Raw genomic sequence first — 26,427 nt, 5'->3', positions numbered from 1 at the left:
CTTTCATTTATTAGATTTCATATTGGCGATTTTCCTTTGCAATGGAACAACTTAATCTAATTGTTTTCACTATCTCTCAAGTCAAGTCACCTTATTTTTTGATGACTTAATCCACTTGTCAATACATCTTTGGAGCTTGTTCTACATCAGTTCCAAGTTGTCACCTTCTTCATTGATTAAGCATGTGCCTGATTGAATTGTGCCTTCATCAACATGGAAAAGGAGACAAGAGAAGTTCAATGACATCATTTACAACTTCCTACCATTTCCTATCTAGATTGAGAGGCATTCCTACATTTCTACATGGGTTTGTTTCTTCATATGGGAGACAAGTTGTTTATATGCATCATCATTAAACACTTACCATTCTTGCAAGAGACAATTCATCATGGGGGTTCTACATAGTCTCTCATCTTTCCTACTATGGGGGGATATAATTTACATTTTCACTTTTCTTCGTTTGACTATTGTTTTATGTAGAGGAGTTTTGTTCTATAAGGTTTTCCTTTTCTCCGATTCTACGAGATTTAGTTGCATGATCCGTCGTGCATGAGTACCAACATAGCCTAGTTGTCGAGACTCATATATTCTACTCTCAAATTGGTCTTGGAAAAAAAGAATTCCTTAAGTTGCACATAGCAAGGAGCATTGGAATCAATAAGGCTTCACTTATTTATTTGCTTAAGTTTACTTAAGGCAATAATTAATAAATGTTTAATTATTAGGAAGTTTTAAGTTTTTATTTGAGTAGTTGCATCATCCTGATTCTACTATGTTATATACCAAATATGTAAATAATACAACTAATTAAAATCGTTCACTAATGTCATATAGAAACACAGAAATACACAACACATTCAAATGGCAAAATATTATTTTCATTGATAATACGAAAGTCTCCCACAACCAATATCCACAAGAGTGTCCTAAATGCCTTACAAAAGGTTGCTGGCAGATTTGGCACAAGACTTGGCAATGGATTTGGTATAGAACTTGGTAGTGGAGCACTTGGCATGATAGCACTGGAGTCAAGAGTACTATGGTACCGATTGTAGAAGTCAGCATGATAGTTAATACAACTTGTACAACTAGCAGTACAACATTTGTCTCTACATCTGGCAGTACAATAGGCACTACTATTGGACAACTGGTATGGTTACCATTGGAGTATGGCTAACATGGGAGTTGGGAGCATACCATGTTTCCCAGATTGGTGTGTGAAGAGGATAGAATTTACTCCCATCTCAGTTGACATCAATAGCGCATCTCATTCCTATAGACCTTAGATAACATAAGAATGTGGTCCATACGATCAGGATTACCACTTCCAAGGAATAGATATACCACAACCTATTGTGCTTTTAGTTGCACCAACAATACCATTGCTTGCTTCAATTAGTATATTATCCACTATTGTTACCTCTGCGTCGATAGTCCCCTCCACAGTCACTCTTACAGGAGGAGATTAGGGGGAGTACATAGTTGGAATGGATGTTGAAGTTGATAGTTTGTTGGCCAAATTTTAGATGGGGGCGGAGGGCACGCCCCTACCCTCGCCCACATTGATGATGAGACAACACGAGGACCCTATTCACCAACCCAAGATTGGGGGAATGCAGGTAGAAAGGTAGCATGTAAGGGAGCAGGAAGTTGGAGCCATTGAAGGTGGCATAGTAGATAGCTATGACATGTGCCAAGCAAGACATGATTGATCGGGCAAAGGGGTTGGACATGGGATCCATAGTTCTAGCAGCTCAGGCATTTCTACGGTCATCAGGGAGTTCCTTATAGAGCAAGGGTGGTCAAGCAATGAGATGGAAGACCGTCTACAAGAAGGGGGCATCACATATTCTACAAACCCACACTGGACACTGCATGTATGGATCCATTTCCTTTTGTGCCATCTCTGTGTCCCCCAAGGTATCACCTTCAACCACCTCAGCAATACTGATCTAGTTGTAGCCCAAAAATCCATCCATAAACGATTATATCTCATGCCCAACCACCTCCTCCAATATACAATCGGCGAATGAAATTGGGAAGGAATCTTTGATTGTGACCACACTGAGGCGTCAAAAGTCCACGAAAATCCTAATCTTATGGGCTTGAGTGAGATGACAATTGGTGACACCCACTCGCTTGTTTGAACTTTCTAATTTCTTCCAGCACCTTCATGGCACAGCATCTTGTGTATTGGTCTTGCACTTGGGCCTAAAGGTATTCTATGAACAAACAATTCCAACCGCACACCCTTCGAGTTTTTATATGTCCATGCGAATACATCTTTATATTCCAAAAAGATTTTAAATGTGGTTGCCTTCAATACGGAGTCCTAGTCATCCCAAATCAGGAACACCTTCAAATCTTCCTCTTTTCCAAGTTAATTTTTTCTATACTTAGTTCCTTGTATTTCACTTCCTCATCTTTCTTGAATCGATGGGGAGGGGTGTCATCCATGTTGGCTAAGTATGCTAGGAACTTGCTTCCTAGATTTTGAATGCAAGATTGTAAACTTGCTTCCACACCTATGGAAAAAGGACTAAAGTTGTAAGCCAAGTATGATTCTCCTCCTATTGATGAAACTACATACTGATAACTAGTGGGCAGTCTCATCTATCTCACTACCACTAGACTTGATCTCAGTTTTGTAGTGAGCTACATTTCACCCTTCATGACAACCCCCATGGATGATCATTCGGGAGTAGTGAAGCATGTGTTGTGTTATGTGAAGGGCGCCTCTGATGCTAGGCATCTTTATACTAGGAGTCATGATTCAAGATTCAGAAGGTTCGCAGATTCAAGTCAGGCAGAATCGGTTAATGATAAGACACCAACCTCTGGATGTGTTCAAATTAGGATCTAGTACAGTCACCTAGACTAATTAATAGCAGCATAGAGCCTCACTCGCCTCCAGAGAAGCAAAGTATTGAAGAGCTACTAATGCGGCTTGTGAGGCAGTTTGGCTTTGTCGGATGCTTGAGGACATGCATTTATCTCAAGTAGTTTCGACTCCCTTGCTCTCTAATTATTAGGTAAATTTGGTTTTCCATGAAAGAACAACACGTGGATAGTCAGTGTCATTACATTCAGCAATTGGCTGAAGACAAGACAGTTCAGTTACAGTATGTTCCAACGGCAGATCAGACTGCAAATTCTCACCAAGCCTCTTGGTCCACCTAAATTCAGGGGGCAGCTTGGTGTTGTTGACAGATTGACCACTAAGAAAGAGTATTAGAATATTATTATATTACTTTAGTGATCATCTTTTCTATATTATGTAAATTAGGTAGATAAGATCATTTCTACAATTTTCTTCAGTTTCTATTTTGTACCTATTGTAGATTCTTTATAATGATCTCTTTCGATCATTTGTGAATAAGTTTGTACTAGTATTATTTGTTTACCAATTACTTCTCAATAATACTAGAAAGTAGATTTAGGTATGGTGACTTTCTTAAGTCTGAGAAATGAAACAAACTATAAAAGGACATTCTAGTAAGTACATTTAGGTAGGGTTTTACCATGAAATTGTGTGTGGATAATATTGAAATTGTAATAGGCAAACCAGCTGCCATGGGATTCCTTTTTGAGATTTTAATATTTTTGTAAAGTATTAAGAGGGATTTAACAGAAAGCTAGCTTTAGAAGTCACATTGTTGAAGGAAGGTAAGATGAAAACATTTCAAAATAGTAAGACAATCAACACAGTATAACCTTCCAAATGTTCCTTTATAAATAAATGTATAGCCAGCTCAAGTGCAACTTTTAAAATTTCAATTTTATTTTGTAAAGTTAGAGTGAATTGAAAAATGTAGAAAATAGGGTTAAAAAAACTAGAGTAGCCAGGTATGCCTGTGCCTGTCTACAGGTGCGCATATCTCCATATCCGGTACGGGTGCAGATACGGATATGGATATGATACTGTGTGGAAGCACGTTGGCTACCATACCCACATAAGAATGAAAAGCCTATTTTTCCAGCCGTCTCAGATACTATGGAATTTGATTTTTTAAACTTTACATTAAATCTTCCTAAACAATCCAATCATGCAATTATTTTAAATTTTTTGGTATAAACAAAATGAGGAAGATAAATCAAATGTTTTTTAAACTTGATCTTAAAAACAATCCAATCATGCAATTATTTTAAATTTTTTGGTATAAACAAAATGAGGAAGACAAATCAAATGTTTTTCTATTTCAGCAACCCATCTTTTGGGGTTATCTTGCAATGCAACTCTATTTTTATGCATATTTTAAATTGTTAAATCAACTTATTAATTTATAATTATTCATGCAGCAATTATATGTCTATATTATATTTAAAGTGACAAAATCTCTTCTAATAATTCTGAAAATTGTTTTAAACATATGTGTGTGTTCTGTATGAATATTTATCCAGCTGTATCCACACTGGGGATCTTAAAATGGCCATATCCATATCCAATACTTTATCTTCATTTGTATATGTATCCATTCCATGCAACTTTGTTAAAAAAACCACCATATTTACATCAAATCTCAGCTCTTACTCGTTTCTTGGCTCTAAACATTGAAAAGTGAAATTAAATTATAAAAATGACCTATTATTAGCTATATATGTGAAATCAAGGAAATTAGAGAAATAAAACTATGTACTTGCCTGCAAAATGAATAGAATCGGGTACAACAACCATAGTTGACCTTCCACACCGGAAGTTTCTCCCCATACTACATCCATTCTCCGTGCCTACATATTCAAGAGACAATTAAGTAGAGGGCTATACAACTTTGAAAAAACCATTTACAAAAAAGAAAGAATTTGGATTAAAACACCTGTTCACCAAACTTTATTACACAAATAAGGTGATTTTCTCCTAAACTAAAAAATGGTCCTCAAGATTAACTAAAAGATACTAGTACAAACTTAGATCCTTAAGATGGCAAATTCAATAACCAGGCGTAAAAGCCAAATTAAAGACAGAAGGATTAAATGATGCACTAGAAGAGCATTCATGGTCTTGAAGAACCTTGGATCCAACAAATGCCTTTGAAACAGGAAACTTGACCTGCTTTTTGCATAATCACTTTTGCTTGAACTTTCAGTATATTAGTTGTGATGTATGGAGAAACATGCATTTCTCATTCCAGAGTGGGAAAATGTAAAAGAATAACCTGTCCAAATGTTTGTATTACTACTACCATGGATAAGAAAATACAATTTCAAGGTCCATTCAAATATGAGTATCAATCCTGGATATATATTTTTGCTTCTCTCTTTGTGCTTCTCTGGATTTCCTGAGTGAGAAAGAGATACTGCAGGTGAAACTATCAAAAAGAATGGAGGAAATAAAACAAAAGAAATTAATATTAACGACCAAAAGGGACCAACGTATGTAGGACTCCCAAATACGTTCAGTCACAACAGCTGGTCTCAACATTATGAAATTATGCAATATTAGCCAAGATCTTTGAAGTTAGAGCATACACAAACACCTCCCCTCCTAACCCATAAATGATAAAACCCTTATTCATTTAGAAAGGGGATGGGAAGCCAATCTGATTTGACCCTATTATGGGTTTTTTTTATTTTAAGGTGAAGCTACAATAAACACTTTATTTAACTGCTCATTATTTGTATAATCCTGTTGTTACAATGCAAGATTAGTACATTATGTAAAATTTGGTCAAAAAAGGCCCCCCAACATATGCTACCATTGATGTAGGAGCTTTACGGGGTAGTTTGCTATCCTGCATGATTAAGGGATTTTGGTGGGGTCTAGTGGACCTATTTGGGTCTTGGGTAGTTAATTTTTATGTATTTAATAATTATTGTAAACCTTTAAAGGCATTTGGTATTTAATTCCTATTGGAGGCCGACTTGTGCCTCTTCAAATAGTTAATGTAAGGGATATTTAATTTGTACCATACTAGGCCGACTTGTGGCTTAGATTCGTATAAGTAGGGGTTGTGGTGAAGTCTTTAGTCATTATTCATTTGGAGGAGGAGGAGTGAGTGTGGAGAGTAGCTAAAGAGCGATTTTTTCCTGAGTTTGTGGACAGAGCGCTGAATGTGAGGCAGTTTACAACAGGATTGTGATTATTCATCCATCTTGGAGAAGAAGACACAGTAGAGGAGCAAATTTTGAAGAGAGTTAGTAGTTGAGCCTTGGGAAACAAGGAGATTGCTTGGCGGGCTTGCGAGTACCAATTGGATCTTCCTTGGAGGTTTCTACTAGAGTGTGGATCTGCACTAGATAGGGTTTGGATTGGATCTTGAGGGATCTTGCAATACTATTACTTGCTTTGTATTTGGTTGTAACTGGGAAGGCCTTACAGCCCGGCACATTGCATGTAATCAGTTATATCTATGGATAAATTATTGTGACTTGGCTTCAAATCTTGCATTGTTATTTATCTTCCGTTGTGTGGTTATTAGGTAGGGGTTAAGACATCTCATTTGTGGATTCTCTCGCCTTGCACTGCATCAAGTGATATCAAAGCGAAGGTAGTTCTTGAGTGTGTAAACCGAGCGCCGAAGTTGAGGTAGTTTGCACCAGGACCTTGGGAGGACATGCAAATGGATCTATGGTTGTGAAGACGGAAGGTTGATCTTGTTCGGAAAGATTGATCTGTTGGTGATTTATTACAGAGGGTTTGTGAAATCTTGGAAGATGGCTCCGAGAGGATTGGACCCTGGGATGATTGCGAGTCTCCGTGATATTATGGAGAGAAGGATTAATGAGACAATAGCTCGGATGGATGTTGTTGTGGATGTTGCTTTTTCTAAAAGAGTTGAGAAACAAAAGAAGGAAGTTATATGCTATTGGAGCTAGAGTCTACCAATCCGGAAGAGAGTTATCTAACCGATTAGAAAACTTGTTCGAAAGAGAAGATGGCATAGCAAGGTTGAGGTGGAAGAGGTTGGTTTTGTTGATTAGTTTGTGGAGCCTGATTCAGAACCTATAGAGCAACTAGAGGTTGTTGCTGAGGATATTCCTAATCTTGTTGGTGGTGGGATGCAGATTGGTTTTCATGATCAGCTGGTTGAGTCTGACATGGAGATTGCAGAGCACTCGGTCGGGGATGATCTAGTTGCTGTTGGTTGTGACTTGTATATTGAGCATCTTGTGAGCAATGAGACCGTTGGTATTGTGAGTTTGGAATATGTTGATGGAGATCTACATATTGCTGTTGATATGGAGTTTGTTGCTGCTGGTGTAGATTCACTAGTTGTTGTTGTGGATGAGGGATTGCTGATGGAGCATTATGTTCATTTTGTTCCTCGGAGTGAGCATGTTGATTGGATTGTTGAGATTCTAGTGTTTGACAGAATGATGCAGATATGGATGATTCGCTTGTTGGTTTTCTTGTCCCTGCTGGAGTGGAAGCCTTTGGTGAAGATGAAGATGGTTGTGGATTTTTTTCATTGGGCATCAAAGTGTGGGACACACTATTTTTTTCGCACCTAGGGTAGTTTGCTATCCTGCATGATTAAGGGATTTTGGTGGGGTTGAGTGGACCTATTTGGGTCTTGGCTAGTTAATTTTTATGTATTTAATAATTATTGTAAACCTTTAAAGGCATTTGGTATTTAATTCCTATTGGAGGCCGACTTGTGCCTCTTCAAATAGTTAATGTAAGGGATATTTAATTTGTAGCATACTGGGCCAACTTGTGGCTTAGATTGGTATAAGTAGGGGTTGTGGTGAAGTCTTTAGTCATTATTCATTCGGAGGAGGAGGAGTGAGTGTGGAGAGTAGCTGAAGAACAAGTTTTTCCTAAGTCTGTGGACAGAGTGTTGAATGTGAGGCAGCTTACAGCAGGATTGTGATGATTCATCCATCTTGGAGAAGAAGAGGTGGTAGAGGAGCGAATTTTGAAGAGAGTTAGTAGCTGAGGCTAGGGAAACAAGGAGATTACTTTTGCGAGTACCAGTTGGATCTTCCTTGGAGGTTTCTACCTAAGTGTGGATTTGGACTAGCTAGGGTTTGGATTGGATCTTGAGGGATCTTACAGAACTATTACTTGCTTTGTATTTGGCCGTAACTGGGAAGGCCTTACAACACGGGACATTGCATGTACTCAGTTATATCTATGGATAAACTATTGTGACTCAGCTTCAAATCTTGCATTGTTATTTATCTTTCGTTGTGTGATTATTAGCCGGGGGCTAGGACATGTCCTTTGGGGATTCTCCTACCTTGCACTGCATCAACCATATACTTTGCAGCTAATTTTTGAGGTGCATATGCCATTAAAAGGCTCTGATTAATGCATCAGAAATTGTACTTTCATTGTTGTCTTGGACTTACAAGGACAATTGAAGGACCATTGTGTTATTTATAAAGGTTTTTAGAAAGTGCTTTTTTCAATTAATGAAAATCATTGGCACTTTTTAATATCCCAGTAAAATGATAAGACTTACCTCCTATTATGGGCAATATACCATCAACCTTCAACCATTTATCTTAAAAGTCAAAGGCAAACCCCTATGGGAGTTGAAATTTACCAACTGAACAATCATTGAGATAAACAAATATATGTAATCTACATGAAACGTGACCTAAACTTATTCATATTATTACAATTTATTAACTAAAACATACTGGATACATAAAATCATTAATAAGAAAAACTTTCATTCCTATGTTCAGTTTCTCAATTCTCCTACCGCAGAGCAATCAAACAACAAAAGCTTCTCTTGGATACAAAAATGCCTGTTCCTAGAGATGGGATGAAATACTCAAGACAAAGACTGCACAGAAAATGGACAAATTAAAATCCTAAGTAATACTTACATCAATAATTCTCAGCTCTATTGAAAAAATCAATACACTTTGGACCATCATGTTGCATTGTAAAAATAAAAATAAGATGATAATTTAAAAATAGTGCTGACTGTCCCATTTATTCTCATGAGAGATGAAATCATGTGTGAATTATTACTCATGATAAATGGGTCAATGAGATTGACTCAAAAACTACACAGTTAAATCCTGATAGCAATATCACAATTTAAAAATACCTTTCCAAGTGCAATGCGCGTGTATAACCGCTGACGCTGGTATCTATTTTGAAGTAGCATGGCAACACCTTGCATAATAGCCCATGTCAGAAAGAGCCGCACTCCTTGCTGCACTTATAAATTAGCCATTATAGGATCAGAAAATAAAGCATCAAGAGTATGATATTCAAAAGAAATAACAATATTCTTGTGGTGAACTCAGTAAAATGAAGGGCACAACAACAATAGAGACCTGCTTCTGGACACAGCTAGGTTGCCCTCTGATCTCCCAAGTAAGACTTACAAGAGCCATAGTCATTGCACAATAATGGTGATAGACCCACCTGGAAAATCCAGAACATATAAGATACTTAATTCTGTTATACTAATTCACGTGGATTAACAGAGTAATTTGGTGTGTTGCGCATCCTTCCTGACAAAAAGCTTATAAGACTAAAACTTTTACAAAGAAGATCAGTCCATAGAATGTTCTAGCATGTGCCACTGTTCATTAGTAAGATGATCCAATGACCAAAATGGATGAGACATGTTAATCAATCTGGCAAACATCACTATGAAACATTTGCTTCAAGACACTTTCATTCACAAGCCACTCGTAAGGCTCATATCCTTAAGGTCACTATCAAAAACAGGGTTGCGGAGAATTTAGCAAGTCAAAAAATGTACAGAAATTCATTTGAGTGATCTAAACATTCGAGGGACTCATAAAATGATAGATTTGGAGCACCAAATTACTTTTGGCTACAACCAAAAATATCATAGAGTTTTGGCTGCAGTCAAAAACGTTATCATTAATGTCTGCACCTACGGGGCAGTTTTCATGTACAGCCAAAAAATGTTCCACATGGGCCAAGAAAATAGGCCCCGCAGACAAAGAAGATACTGTTTGGGATTTGTCTTTAAGGGTTCAAAAGGTTTTTGGGCATTCATTCAAAGCTCACTGGTAATTGCTAAGCTAGTTTAGCCATTGACAGATATTTTAAAGGGGTTCATTTAGGTTGTATTTGATTGTATTGTACTTATTTGCTTCAGAAAAATAGCAGCATAGACACTGTGGAGAAATTGAGAAAGTTGAAGAGTTGTATAGCTGTTTGGGCATTCTTCCATATGTGTAAGATGTCCGTGAAGGTCTGCCGAGGGTAGTAAACATTTGTAAAACAGCATGGAGGTAATCAAAAGACGTGTATATTAAAGCTATCAGATTTCCACAATCCATCTGTATTGTTATTCTGTTTTCTGGATTTGATTGCATAAGCAACTTTTCTCATCAACATTTCGGATCAGCCTACATGATACATCATCAGGATGTCAATGAAAAAGAAGAGAGGAAAAGTGTCAATCAATTTCTCCCCTCTTCTATTGCAATGACATCCTGATGATGGATCACGTAGTGTGATCCGAAACGTTGATGAGAAAAATTGCTTATGCAATCAAACCCAGAAAACAGATTGACAAAACGGGTATATGATGAACAAGTCAAATAACACACTTTAAAAAAAAAATGATATGTTGGTTAATATTTAACAATCAACAACCACCACTCAAGATCTGTCAATTATAGCACAGTAAATCACCAATATAAAGATAAACATGAAAGCACGGAAACACCAACACAGCTAACACACAATTTTGCACATGCCTAGCTGTTAGAAATGCTCACTGCAATATTAAAGGCATTTGCTAGTAGGCTTCACAGCCAAGATGGTCAGGCCCCAAAAATACAATAAGGCTCACTCCTAACAAGATGAATGTAGAACTGACATAGAGTATAGTTGTCGAGTCTATGCAGATATTGTATGTTGTTGTTTGCACCTCCTTGAATCAGCTATCTGAGTAAGTTCCCACTTGCATCACATACACAGCTTCACAATCGAATCATATGTTGCCTTGCTTGCAACAACAGCAATTACATTGATACACCACTACTCACCATACATCAGATACCAAAAGTTCTCTATTTATATTGGTATTCAAGCATATATATGTCGACTTCATAACAAAATGTGTGACAACATTTATGAATGTATTACATTTGATTCCAAGCATCAGACCTAAATCTGAAAAATATTTTACCATGTCATTACGTTATGAATATGGGTCACACATAAGATATTGTACTGTCTATCGCAACTACCGACACCACTGAAAGCCACAACCAAGACCACAAGATGGAAATCAAAAGATCTCACTCCAACCAGAGAAACCAGAAACCATCATATGTTGTGGCTAAGGACTAAAACAAAAATCAATGATTTGCACAAGTTCCCAGTTTAAGAGAAAAGATCCGAGTGATCATATTGTAGCCACAACAATCACCAACAACACCAAGAGTACTGGTTGAACCGGATACACACACACACACGCCCACAACAAAACTAGTAAGTGAGAGATATCTGCATTCTGGAACATTCCTGTACATACCCAAAACTTCTGCTAGGTTGTCGTTTCTAACAGACCATGGAATATACCAACTCCAAAACCTGTCACCAAACAAACGATACCATCAAAGTGCGAGTATGGATGTTTTAACATCAATGACAATCAATGCCAATCACAAGCCAAGTCTAACAGAAAATCCCTCCCTCTTCTAAAGCTTTCTCGCATCAAAACTTCTCCAAGTCAAAGGTTGTGTATACTCCAATTTTATGCTTGCTGTTAATCCATATATTACTCATCAAATCATATGATTTTCCTTCATATGTGCTTGCACTTGACAACAAAAAATGGGAGACATGAGTACACTTTTTCCTGCACTTTTGCATAAGAATCAGCAACTAAACCAGTCATAGTAGCATTCAATGGTTAAGATTCATGATGGTATATTATGTAGTGGCACATAAACACTCATTAATATATTACCAATCAAACTGGTATCAAGGATGGCTTTGTATTGCTTTTTATTTGGCATTTTGTAGTGTGCATATTGACAGATTTGCCATTATATGCCCCTCATCAGATTAACTGGTGCTATGGGGAAGGTGTCTTGTTTCCTTTCCATCAGGAAACTTCCATGAGAATGTGTAATAGGCATATCAGAAGCATGGCAGATCTTGTAGGAAAATGGACTTGATGGTGAAAAAAAATTACTCTAGTTGGATAGTCATGAAACAAACATCACTCACTCCGTGGGTTCTTATAAACAAACTACGAGTGCCTATAGAGATGTCAAATGAAAATGAAAAGTCAGAGACACAAGAGCCTGAGAAAGAGCATCACAATATCACCAAGTACTAGAGTGGAGACCAAGATATATAAGGTTAAAAACTCTGACAATTGAATTGCTCAAATAGATGCATTTTTTGTATTTCAGTTTGTGTCACCTTAATGAAGAACACCAAATTTCTTTTACAGGATTGCAAATAGATACTAAAGTTTAACATGGTTTGAATTCTGCACATTCCTTGGATATGCAAATTTTACAACCAATAAGTAAGTGGGATTCAAGACTTTATTTCAGAGGCAGTTTATCCTATTTGTTTGAAATGCATTGGTATATTGATTGGAAATATTTGAGTCAAAGATAATGGCAAATCAAAATATGCAAGGATGAGGTTTAAATCAGAATAGGTGATAAACTGTGACATGCTCTGAAGCTTATAGGCAGGATGTATACTTACATAAGGAGACCTATTTTGACGTCTACGCCTAAGGATATTTACAAAACTTGCTCACAGTCACTTTAACCTTTATGTACAGATGGAAAAGACAAAGAGTTAGGTTGTTCCTATTCGATCATCAGCCCAATGAAGTGATTTCAGTCTCTATAGAGATCACTGGATCATCCGCCCAATTAGTGAACATATATCAGCTTGTCCACAATGGATAGATTGAGTTACTAAGAGCATATCTTCATTAGAGATTGTTTGATATCAGCAGGGCTTATTGAAGAGCACACGGTTATACTAAGAGTGGGGGGTGAATGTAATGTCCCCACTTTAGCAATCGACCAAGTGTGTGTGCGTTAGCCTAGTTCTACATGGTCCCGAGGGCTAACGAAGGGTTTAAAGAGATCTTAGAGTGTTTTGGCCTAGTCATCGCCAGTTTGAGCCAAAACGGAATTGATTTCTTAATTTCAAGCATACTTACTATTTTTAAAAAGTCAGCAAGACACAGGGGAGGCTAGTTTTGGTGTTTGAATTTGATACTCCGTGGCGAAAGATTTCCAACGAGCTATCACTCGTGCTATTCGAAGTCCGATAGCTAATATATTTTTATGCCTAAAGTATTATTAAAGTAACAATTAATTTAGTTGTAAAATATTAAAGTGTTACTTTAATATTAAATTTTATGGGGATGTGTGCAAATCAAAAGGGGCACCTAAGGGAGACATAAGTGATTATTTTAATATGTTTTATATCACACATCTTTTATCCCACATTGCTCATGTGAGTGGAATGGACCCTTAGAGAAAGAATAAAAGGGAGTGTTAATGGCTTCATTCGCAAGGTGGAATATGAGAAGAAAATTGATGTGGGAGTTGCAGATCCGTTCTTGCCATTAGAGGACATCTATCCTCTCTTTTGACATTCTAGACATCATGTCCTTGGGGTTTGGCCTTTGGAATTCATTGCTAACAGCTTCATTAATAGGCAGATTGGGCACATTTCCAGCGACAGGTGGATTGGGTGTTTGCTCATATCATTCTCGCTTCTTGTCCGATGCTTATGCAATTGTGAAGGGATGATTTCATGAGGGTCTTGGGCTGATTGAAGGTAGATTTTACCATAGCAGCACTGTAGCCCGGCACTATTCATATTACGGTAGCAGCAAGATGGGAAGTCATTACTGGAAAATTATGTTATTATGCTGGAGTAATTAGTGAGTTGAAAAGTCTACTATGTGATGGAACCCTGATTTACAAAATCAGAATCTCCATTTGTTTGAGTATATTTCTTCATGAATATCTGCCTCGTGCACATTGTTGTACGCCAATGGAGATGCCTCTACATATGATCAATATAATATGGAATGAAATTATCAGGAAGTGAGCATGACATAGCAGATAGAAAATCAGGAGCAGACAGGAATTTGCTGAGCAAAAAATAATAAATATGATGATGGGAAAGTTTGGAAGTTTATATAACTCAGAACTTATATTTTCTAAACCTTGAATATTCTTCTATGTGAGATATTCTGAACAGAATTTTGAAAGATTTGGATGATCAGCCACCAGAGGTATTAGTAGGGAGATTATTGCCTTCTGCAAATTCTTGCACTGCCTTAGTTCAACCAAGTCGCATCTCCAAGATGTTGAAGCCTTCTTATTTCTGGACAGTCATAATAATATGTCATAGACATCTACAGTGATATTCTCTTTTCTGATTCTTTCATCTTCCTCATCTTGTTACCTATTCATGCGGAGGTAACAGGTTGGATGCTCTCATAAGTGGCAGTTGAAAAGGGAAAGACACTATTAATACTCTGCATAATATTTATCATCCAACCATGAGTTTATTCTTTTCTGTCAAAAGCAAACATTTTGATATAAGATCTTTCATATGGTAAATGGGAGCAAGATGCTGAAATTTCTGTATTGTGTGGTGGTACATTTCCAGCCAAAGTCAGGGGATAAAATTGAGATGCTGGAGCAAGGAGATTTGCAATGATAGGAGATTTGATTAATATATTTTACATGTTTAATGTTATTATGTTTTGGTTGCAGGTATACAGGGTTCACAAGAGGAAGGATGATACAGTCCCATCGAAGGATAGTAATTAATGCATAGAGTGATCCTCGCAGATTTCTGAGAGGCAGTTTGAGAAGTCTATCCAAACCTGGAGTGTTGAGACTGCAGGACCATGTAGCAGCAGAAAAGCCCTTCCAGTTTGGAGCCACGAAATCACTGGGCCGAGTGTTATACTATTTGGAGAATATAATCAGTGAACACGCATGGAAATTCATAGACTTATGCGAATGAAGTTGCTGTATAAAACGTATTTGGTAGCATCCTGGGAGCTTTCACATTCTTATGGATGGCACCGCTGGAAATATTGGCATGTTTGCGGGATCCAGCAGTTTGGTCATCGCTTTAGGGTAGGGATCTTCATACTCGGCTTGCCCAATATTTTAGCGACGGGGAGTACATGTGTGAAGGAAGCTTCCACCAAAGCGATTCATTCTCATTCACAACATCAGAATACTTGCGCCTTGCTATTATTCGGAATGAAGTTGAAAGAAAGGAAAACGCAAGGAGTAAAGGCTACGCCAAAGGTTTGAAGACTAAAAATTTTCAAGCTGAATGCGCCATGGAAACTATAGACACCGCCAGTTGATTTTTGGAAAGATTAAATTATGTTAAAGTTTTGTGTTTATCATAGGTTAGTTAATTGTTATGAAGAGGTGCGATTTTTGGAAGGAAACTGATACCCCTTTTTGCCTTATAAATATAAGATGTAATTAAAAAAAAAGATATAGAATATACAAGATTCATTTTCAAAAGGAAAAAGCAAGAGCTTTGTCATCATTATGCATACATGTTTGAAATTCATTTTATTTTAAAGGAGAAGTTGGATTTCTGAACCAAGCATAGAGATTGTAATCCTTTGAGCACTAATTCAGACATTTGGTGGACCTTATTGTGCTGAATAGAGTTCCAGGAAGCTAAGTCTCTTCAGTATAGTTTATCCATCAAATAAAAATAGTAAGGATTTCTATTGTTTTAGAGTTGGAATACATATAGTTCGTCCTTTGTAATGTTGATCATTTATTTGTTTATAATTCTCTAATTTGATAAGCACACTAAATTGTTTATTGTTCTTCAGATTTGACAAATAAAAATAGCATAAGATATAAGTTCTTTCCTGTTATTTATATCTATTGTGTCCGTCAATGGTTAAAGCATAATAGACAGGCCTGAGATATGTTAAAATATAACAGCTTGTGGCATCATAATTAGTGAATTCTTAAGCAAAGTTTACATTATCAATATTATTAAATTGTATGTAAAAATATATATATATATTTAACTCTATTACCCAATTGGAATTTGACACTGGTCATGAATTTGTTCAAAGTTGCATAAATCGAGTCCTGGCAATTTTTTCATCTTCTTTCTTTAAAGACCTTTTATTAAACAATCATTTTAACATTTTTTCTTTCAGCAAAATAAAATTCTAACAAACAATCCAAATTTGAAGTTATATATCACAAATCTAGAAGTTTTCCTTAACGCTTGCCAGTTGAAGGAATTTGTTTTGCAATCCGCTATAATACATCTTGCATCCGAGTTTTGAATTGGGTAAACAAGCCCTCATCCAGCGGAACCTAAAGCACAGAGGTTTTTCCTGTTACGTTGGCCAAAATCAATTAGATACCCAGCATCGAGCAGGCAAGGCTCGTAGGTTTCTAATCAGTGATTTTGATAACCAACACTATGTATTTGATTTTATTAGTTGAAAATTAATATTATTTCAGCAGTAGTTCAATCTTCAGTTTGCACATTAATATAAATTCCTTCTTGTTCATGTTATGTGGTTTCAAATCCACGCAAAGACATAAAAACAAACAAAAATTTTATTTCCGGAGCCATAAAAGGGTTTAAACATTTAATGGAGAAATTAAGAGTTGGATGCAAATTATTTCACTAAATTCCTATTAGCAGTTGGTTCAGTTTTCGGGCAATTCTAGGGAGTCCAATGAATCGGTGTAATAATAACTTTGCCAATTTAAAAGCTTTTATCCAAACAATAACTTCAAATAGTGAAATAAACAATTATGCATTTGAACACAATGACACAAGATTTGCGTGGAAACCCAATGAGGGAAAAAACCATGGCAAATAAATGTTTGCTTATATAAATTGTTCTTTTACCATGTTTTGTAGACTACAGGCTACTAGACACTCCAAGATGTATGTGTATGAGCACCAACTCACTGGAAGCTCCAACTCCCACACTTCGCAGGCACCAACCTATTGGAAACACCAACACCCACTTTTATCTTCGTGAGCATTGACTGACTGCAAACAAACTTCTTTTCCACCTTGCCAATGTTGCTTACCCAACTAATGATGAATCCTTTATAAGTCTCTTCACCAAATCTGCTATATTTCTTCCACTAATTTGAAACCACAATCTTCTTATAGTTTTCACAACTCCATAATATTTTTCCACAATTTTCTTTTAGTTTGATTATAATATTCTCCACACCTACATCTGAATATGTCCTTTATATAGAGTCAATACAATCTTCACTGCATATAGAGTCAACTCCTCTTTCAAAGAATTCAATATGGATTACTTCATCTCTAGTACTTGGTGCATTGTTAATTTATCTTCTTCGAGATTCATTTTCTCTTATTTCCTTTTCTTTTTCCCATGTGTGCTCACTAGATCTACCTTCAAGCAGTTAGGCTTTATGGAAGGAACCACTCTAATATCAATTGAAGAGTACACAATTATACAATGCTGGTAGCACTATAACTTGTAGGAGCATTGAGGAATCTTTCTTTGGGGAAGTACGAGATAACTTTCACAGGAGGAGCATTTGACTATTAGTTTTGATAATTATCCCTTTGCCATTGATGTCAAAGGGGGAAAGAAATTGAAAGGATGAGCTTCAGAAGATTTGGTATTGCAATCAATGACAAAGGGGGAGATTGTTGGATATATTGGCATTGATGTCAAAGATGGTCAAAGAGATTAAATTAAATGGAATGAAGAACACATGAGAATATATATTACAGATCAGTGATCATAGCAATGAATAAATTTAGCTGAGCATCCATCAAAGTACAAAGGAAATCGAACATATAACAAAGGAACATATAAACAACAGTTACATTAAATGGTTTGAAAACAATGAGCAGCACACAAGCGTGATTCATGAACAATAACTCTAGATAAGTATGAACAGCAAATAAACTTATGGACGGTGTGACTCCCTTAATCAAAATCATATGGTTCTTTCTACAACATTATATGTTTTTAAAGAATGTATCTGACTCAGCAAGAATGTATCTGAGTCACTGTGATTGGTGAATTATCACAATTTTCGAGCTTCACTGGAAGGATTTGCGCTATTGAATTAAAAGCTTCATCAAAATCATCATTGACGACCACTATAAAAAATGGCCATGCTATTTTTAGTTTATATTAGTTTTAGTCATAATTGAATTCAAAGAAAACAACATATTCTGAGAACTCTATTTTGAGACTCTACTTCTGGACTGTCTATTATTAATTGATAGTTAACTATCTATTATTAATTGATAGTTAACTATCTATTATTAGCCGCTAATTATCCTTACCAAGAATTTATCTAGACATTGCAAATTTATCATGTCATCTGCAACCCTTGGAAAATCCCTTATTTACCATGCTATTTTTGGCTTATATTAGTTTTAGTCATCACTGCTTTGAAATAAAATGACATATTCTAATAAGTCTATTTTTAGAAGCTACTTTAAAACCATCTATTACTAGTGGCTAGTTACTTTTATCAAGACGTATGTAAAGATTGCCAATTTAGGGTTTAATAGTTGTGGACTAAATCATGTAATGAGCTCGCTTTGCATGAAAGCAGTCTGCTTCTAGCATAGTGTTGGTTTGTTTTATTTATTTTTCTTGCATTGTTTTGTGAACTATAATAAATAAATGCTCTAGGCAATTACTTTAGGGACCCAATATTTAAAAGGTTTTAGTAATGGCTACATTGTGTCTATATTAATGTTGAGATGTTGTGTCATTGTGTTTTAATGAATTGAATATGACATAGCATTTATTGAAAGCACTTAATTGCAGTTAGTGTTAGTTATTGTGGTTTTGAATGCAACAATCATGTTTAGCATATAACATCTTGTGTATGTGTTCTAAGATAAATTAAACTGCTTCTATTGTAAGTTTTATCTAAGATGAAGATTGTGGCTCTGTACATGATTTCTCAATTCAACTTGCTTAAGCGCTTGTGTCCAACTGTGCACATTTAGCTAGAAAAAGTGAACATCTAATTGTTTATTATCAATTAAAATGCATAAAAACCTCTTGCCTTGAGTTGATGTGAATATCAGTCTTTAGACCTAGTTTGAGAAACAAAAGGACATGTATTTATTTTAAGTTTGTATTGTGTTCCTTAATTTTTTCTTGAAGAAACGGGTGTATAAATTGTAAGTTGCAAGTATTGAATGTTCAAATTAAGATCCATGTTCAAATTAAGAAAGTTGAAATTAATGTTTTAAAGAGTTTACCCTTCTAACTCCAAAGGCAACTCTACTGCACATGATCCATAAACCTTTCGACCAATAACCCTAGAGTTTATCCAACAATAGATTCTCCTATGTTACCATGTTTGACACTACTTTTGGTAAACTACCATCGTGCATTTAATTATCTCGCAACAATATTAATTGTAAGAAATTGATAAGAGAAAGGAAAACAAAACACTAGGGCACACAATGGACAAAACTGCATAGGTTGTGGATATCCTTTGGAAAAACCCAATGGGTGAAAAACAATATTACCCCAAGTTTCCAAGATGGGGACGACACGGGATTGGGGGATGAGTTTTCGGCACAAAAAATCTTTCTAAAATGTTTGGGGACAGCAAGGGGATGGCAATGCCACTTCAAGCCACGGGCTTGCCAAGGATCAAAATTGCTACTCAGCCCATGCCAAGGAGCTATTAGAAATCAAGAATTAGAGTTGAGGCCTAATACATTCCAAGTTGAAAGGAACAAGAAACTCTAGACCTGCAACAAGAAAATTTGTAAGACCTATAAGGTCACCATGTGATGTAGAATGTAGAACTATACTTTGATAGAATAATCAGATATTGTCTTATTAATTAAATCATTTTAATTTAATTATTAAGTCACTTGTTATCTCTAGTTTACTTAAGCTAAACTTTAGGCATATAATTATTTATTAATTATTAATTATTATAATGCAACCTAGGTTTTACCTGTTAGGGTTTTGATTTCCTTTTATAAGGATTGATCATTTTGTAATTTTATTAATTCACTTTTGATAATAGCAATTTCTCTTTTTGCTCATCAATAATGTCTCATCTGTGGATCTAGGAATTCCAACCTCCATAGCTTTTAGCTTCTCTCTTTCTGTGACAAGTGTTTGCATGCAGGTGATTCTTGGGAGTTGTGGGGTTAATCTTTCATCAACTTCAACATGGTATCAGAGCTTCAGATCTTCATGCCCCTGTTCTATTTATGAATGGTCTGGCTTGGCTTCCAGTTCTGTGTCTATTCTTTCAGAGGGTTTCATTTTTCTGAGTTATTTTGTATTGAATCTAGGTGGGTCATTGATTTTCAAGTCACTTTGAGCCCAAACTGACATCACCGTTGAGCTCAGAGCACCCAAAAAACCCCTATTTTCATATAAAATTTGTCCAATTTGGACACAGTTGGAATTTGAAGCAAAATAATATTGCTTCCAGGTTGGGCATGTTTCCCAAGACGACAATTTTCTATTTTTGACAAAAATCAAGGTTTTTTGGTGCGCAAATCAAGATTTAGCACGCTGTCCAAAATTTTGGTATGCAAATCGAGACAGTTTTGGCACAAAACTATCACACTTCCCGAGATAATTTCTGGTGCTAGTGGTCACACTTCCTAGTTTATCTTGCACAAATCCCAAGGTAGCATTTTTTTTGCTTTTCCAATGCTTTTTTGACCTACCTATGGTTTTTTGGTCGTAACTTGATCATCCAAACTCCATTTTTTGCAAATGAAATCTTGTCAAAAAGCTGGCTCCGAGCCTGTCGTAATGCTGCAATTTATTTGGATTTTTTATGTTGTTTGGTTGTCGATTTATGCAGTCAAAGTCAAAGGTCCTATTTTGCACTCCGGGAGACATATTTTGAGACATTCTATTTTTCCAGATTTTGCTCCACGCACATCCCATTCAATTTTTTGTTTTTTGCATTCTAGTGGATATCTTGGTTGTTTTAGGTTCGGGGATCAATTATGTTTCTTCAGATGATTTTTCATGGGTTGTACTATCTCTTGTATCAGCCTTATGTCTCTTTTAATCTTTGTTGACATCCTTTTGTATTATTTTTGCAAACACACTGTGATAAAGTGTCACTCTATTGCATTTCGGGATCTTGGACATCTTCGTGTTGTATTGTACTCGCACTACATTATAAAGTGCCTTGAGGGGTTTCATGTTGGTCATATTCATCATCTTCTTTTGTCAAGTGAGTGTTCCTTCCACGACATTAGCCTCGATCTTCTTCTGCACTCTCGATCTTTCTGGTTCTTTTTGCAAGAGATATTGCATTGAGTTTCAATGTTTATGTCTTACATCTCAGCACTATAGGGGAGTTATGTTGGTTCTATTGCTTTCTTAATTTGATGGAGTGTGCTATGTATTCAGTATTTGATGCTATGTACTAGGCAATTGCAGTGGCTGGATTCCTATTTTTGAAGGCCATGAAGATACCTTCCATCTTCGATTGATCAACTCTTCAGCCTTAGTCTTCTCTACCTGGTCATGTTCTATATAGTGGAGGTTCTTCAGATCAGCAATTTGGCAGTGTTTGCAACTTCGTTCTTCAGTGTTGTTCTTCATGATCATCCTTTTGTTCCTATCTTTTGGAACATTTTATTTCCATCTCTTTTTGGAATAGGGTTTTCCCTATGTGGTTTTCTCTATTTCTCCTCTTTTTAGAGATTTGGTTGTGCTTGGGTACCTCATCAGCCCTTGTTGTCAGAACCCAAATTTACTTTCAATAGTAGTTAATAGGTTTTAAGCTACTCCCTAAGTTTATCTTAAAGGGGGGTGTTAGAGTAATAAAATATTGCCTTATTAATTAAATCATTTTGATTTAATTATTAAGTCACTTATTATCTCTAGTTTACTTAAGCTAAACTTTAAGCATATAATAATTAATTAATTATTAATTATTATCATGCAACCTAGGTTTTACCTGTTAGGGTTTTGATCTCCTTTTATAAGGATTGATCTCTTTGTAAGTTTACTAATTCACTTTTGATAATAGCAATTTTTCTTTTTGCTCATCAAGAATATCTCATTTGTGGATTTGGGAATTCCAGCCTCCATAGCTTTTAGCTTCTCTCTTTTTGTGGTAGGTGTTTGCATGCAGGGGATTCTTAGGAGCTGTGGGGTTGATCTTTCATCAACTTCAACATACTTTTGTATTCATGTTTGTTATTACATCTTGTAGGCACTCTCTATTTAAGTGATCTTCTACAGACAAAATGTTATGTTGTCACCGATGTCAAAGGTCATTGATTCAAATCATATAAATACCAAAGTATTGCTTAAGTTATAGAAATTTAATTGAGCTACTCGCTTGCCTGCTTGATGAGCTACCCAGCTACTTGCTCAGTTGAGCTGCTTACCTGCCTGCCTGGTTGAGCAGCTTTCTTGTGTGTCTGCATCAGCTGCTAAGTCAGCTAATATGCCAGATCAAATTACTTGCCATGTCAGGCTTTGAATAGTCTAGAATTTGAAGAGTCTTCGAATCGATTTATATGAAGTTTTAAATATGGCTTCATATTCAAGCATGTGACATGGCTTCAAATTTTGGGAACGCCTTGGATTAAGATTATATGGCTTCAGATTTCTTTGCTGGGTGTTATTTCTATATGGGTGGAGAAAAATGCCATTATCAAAAGCAATATTGCTACTGCCAAGATGTTCTTACTCATTGACTATGCTGGAGCCGTTTTCTTCATGGAACTGTCTTTAATGACAGAGCCTATGTGCCTTGAGAATGGTAGCTTAAGTAATTTGTAAAATTGTAATGGAAGCTCAAAAGGGAATATGACAAATTCTGTGAGAAACGTGGGTATGTAGGCAGAGAATATTGGCTGCAGATTCAATGACTTGATTCTGGCAATCAAATCAGTTATTCCTATTGCACAAATATATTGTTATATCGCTTTCTAAAATTGGGTGGTGTGTGTTGGACATTTCTTTTTGACAGAGTCATGTTCATTGAAGGATGGTGTGTATTTTTTTTGTGCGGAACATTGAGATATGACAGGGCAGTGTTTCCTTGATGTGTAAAGAAAAGGGGAAATCATGTTTTTGATTATGGCAGTTGTTCATTTAAGGTGTTTGTTTGTTTTTCCTTCTGAAATTTTCTGAAGCAGAGTTGAGTAAATGGTATGTTTATTGGTGGAAAAAGTTGAAGGTTCGCTAAGAAGTCAGGATGTCTCAGGCTACTGGGATTGTTCTATTTTTCTGAAGAAAACATCTACAGCTACAGTCTCAACTTGGTACCTGATTGTATTGATATCGAGCTCTCACAAAGCATACAACCTTGCTGTGTGTGTAGTGCCTTTGAGAAGACAGATCTCTGAACTTGTGTTGCATATGAATCAAATTTGAAAAAATATTGTAGCTGGATTATTTTGATGTGGGTGAACAATTACTTGCTGTGAAATTTATGAGTAGTGTTTGCTGAAGATACCAGTTATGTATCATTCAAAAAGGATAATCTTTATAGAGATTGAGATAAAAATACAGTAACTCTGAGTTCTCCTGGTGCTGTCACTGAATTGTGTAGAAGCTGTGAGTTCTAAGATTTTCTAAAGTTGCATCTGAGTTGGAGCAGTCTGAGATTGATGCCTCATCTGTTAAGAGTCGGTGGTCTCATTTGTAATCTGTGTTGGTGCCCACTTTTTATAATGAAAGTTTTGTATGCTGTGGTTTTTTACCCAAAACTGTTTTCCACAAGAAACCTGGTGTATCGTTGAATGCTTTCTTTAAGTTTAATGAGATTTCTTGTTTTAAAAGTTTAAAATTTGAAATGCTGATTTACCGCCCCCGACACCCCCCCCCCCCCCCCCCCGGACCCTACACTGAGTACTTCCCAGGCACTCTTCAAAAACGCCATAGGAGGCCATGATCGGTAGACAGAAACGCATTGGTTCCTGGAATCAGGCAATGAAAACGCTTTCTTCTTATGGGCATTCTCACTTAGGGATTGCACTGAATACTTTAAGCTATAGAACAGTTCAGTCTTCCCATAAGTAAATAAGTTGTTGCAAATTTGTAAGAACCGCTTCTTGCTATTAGAATAGAACAGTTCAGTCTTTCATAAGTAGCTAAGTTGTTGCAGATTTGTAAAAACCGCTTCTTGTTGTTAGAATGTCGTAATAGTTATTTGGTTTTGAAGATTTCATCAAAAGCAATATCAATTGTTGTTGCAGTTCGATTCATTTTGTATATTAACTAGTACATCTGTGCTAATTCAGTATGATTAATTGTTGTTGTTTGGAAATAGTTGGATTGAGACAGGTGTTTAAGTTTCAACTCTGACAAAGATTGTCATTTGTTGCAAAATTGTTATTTTCCTTAGAAATTCAGAGAAAGGACATTACAGTGCATAACTCCATAATTCAATTCATCTTAGTGTTTGAGGCCTTGTAATTCATTGTGATTTAGTGCATCTTTTCAAATCACTACTTCTAAAATTTGAAATACTGATTTACCACCGCTGCCCCCACTTAAGTATTTCCAGGGCACTCTTCAAAAAACTGATTTGTTCCTGGAATCAAAGGACCAAAACACCTTTTTCTTATGGGCATTCTCACTTAAGGTGTGCCCTGAAGCTCCAAGTTATAGTACAGTTCAGTCTTTCCATAAGGACATAAATTGCTGCAGATTTGTAAGAGCCGCTTCTTGATGTTAGAATATCTTTAAAGTTCTTTGGTTTTAGAGATTTCATCAAAAGCAATATCAATTGTGTTGGAGTTTGATTCCATTTTGCAGATTAGCTAGTACATCTACGCTAATTCAGTATGATTAATTGTAGTTGTTCGAAAAAAGTTGGATTAAGACAGTTGTTTAAGTTTCAACTCTGATAAAGATTGCCGTTTGTTGCAAAACTGTTATTTTCCTTAGAAATTCAGGTTAGGGACGTCACAGTGCATGATTCCTTAATTCAATTTACCTAAGTGTTTGATACCTTAGGTTTAAGTCTATTCATTCGTTGTAAGTCACAATTATTTAGTCTCTATATTCAACCAAAAAACTAAGATACCAATGCGTCTGGTCTCAAGCCGGATGCAGGTGCTGACGTGTGGTGATCGGATGCGTTAGGATGCTGCATGTGTGCTGTCAGGAAGCACGATTCTTTCCTACAGGCGCGGGATGCTTGGGAGAGAATCCAAAGAGAATCGATAGAGCATCCGGGTGATTCCAAACTTACTTAAACATGTGTTTAATTGTTTTTTTAATTATATTTTTTCTCCTATTTGCCTCAAAACCCTAAAACAGCCCTAAAAGAGGCTATTCATTGCTCATTCTTCTCATTTTGTTTGCAACTAGGCTCTCTTCTCATTTTGTTTGCATACATAAATTATAATATATATATATATATATATATATATATATGGACACACCCAAACACATCCAAAATCCCCAAAAAAAAAAAATCCACGCATCAGCACCCCGCACCAGCATCAGAACCAGCATTGCTAACTTAGCCAGAAATCATAAAACCCTCTAGCCTGAAGAAAAAAGCATATTAGCCTTACATCCTATCTCTTTCATTCCACTTTTTCAGAGATATGGTCAAGGAATAAAGACTGCATGGACTTTTAAGCTTAACAGTAAAATCAAAATAGTTCAGACTGTGTCATCCCATCTTGAGAAGCACGCTACTGCCAACAGAAAAGTATCAAGGATGCTGATGCACTTTGTTCTTTGATTGTTGGAAATTTCTGATATGTAGTTATTTTTACTAGCTCTGCTATACAATCTCTTCTAGGCTAATCTTTTGTAATGTTCTTACAAACTGTTGTTCTTGTTAGTAGATTCAGTTTGCTGGTTATGATTTGTACTGCTCACCAGATCTATATTTGAAATATTTCTACTATATTTATAACATAAAAAGAAATAATGTTTCAGATATTTCAGTACCTACTGCACTTTCTCTGTGTATTACAAATCTATCACAAAATCATTATAGTGAAGCATGGAGACATGGTAATAAAGAAAGGAAATGCATAAAAATAGAACAGTCAAGAGGTATCCCCTAAATTCTAGACACGGCAATTTAATATGAAAAATAGCATGGTGTCGGGGACAGGAACAGTGTGGTGGGGATGAGCAGCCAAGGGATGCAATATAAAAAGAAGATGCTTGGAAATATCCCCAACATACTAAAGAAAAACCATGCCAGTAGGGATAGTAGCAGTGTGGCAGGAATGAACAACAAGGGAATAGTAATACATCATTAACCAAGTTAAGTGCAGAGAAGTCTCATATACCTGAACACTGCTTACTTAGGGATAATGATGGGGGAAATCTGTAAGCTTCTCGTTTTGTTTTTGTTGACTTGAATGTAATTCTTTACATGAATGGTTCTGTTTGTGTTGTTCATTTTCTACTATGGTTACTTTTAAGCATTTAAGTGCATCTCATAGAACAAACAAAAGTCAAGGTATGTTAAGTCTGAATATAGAGAGCATGGTATTTCTAGTAAGTTTATAGA

The 26,427-nt window shown here is 36.1% G+C and overlaps 1 protein-coding gene across 1 annotated transcript in view; it reads right to left on the bottom strand.

Moving 5' to 3' along the window:
• The window catches only part of LOC149532208 (uncharacterized), a 48,917-nt gene that overhangs the window by 10,346 nt on the left and 12,144 nt on the right, over nt 1-26,427 (bottom strand). Inside the window, exons 6-8 of the mRNA XM_089811286.1 lie at nt 9,238-9,328; nt 9,006-9,113; nt 4,642-4,728 (exon numbers count right to left, since the gene is read on the bottom strand). Coding sequence (XP_089667412.1) covers nt 4,642-4,728; nt 9,006-9,113; nt 9,238-9,328 — 286 coding nt within the window. The remainder of the gene's footprint in view (nt 1-4,641; nt 4,729-9,005; nt 9,114-9,237; nt 9,329-26,427) is intronic.

This window comes from Cupressus sempervirens, chromosome 11 (assembly GCF_028749045.1).
Source record: "Cupressus sempervirens isolate cs-2001-9-10 chromosome 11, ASM2874904v1, whole genome shotgun sequence".
Taxonomy (NCBI): Eukaryota; Viridiplantae; Streptophyta; class Pinopsida; order Cupressales; family Cupressaceae; genus Cupressus; species Cupressus sempervirens.
Note: the sequence above shows the minus strand (reverse complement) of the source record. Positions and strands in the feature narration are given on the sequence as shown.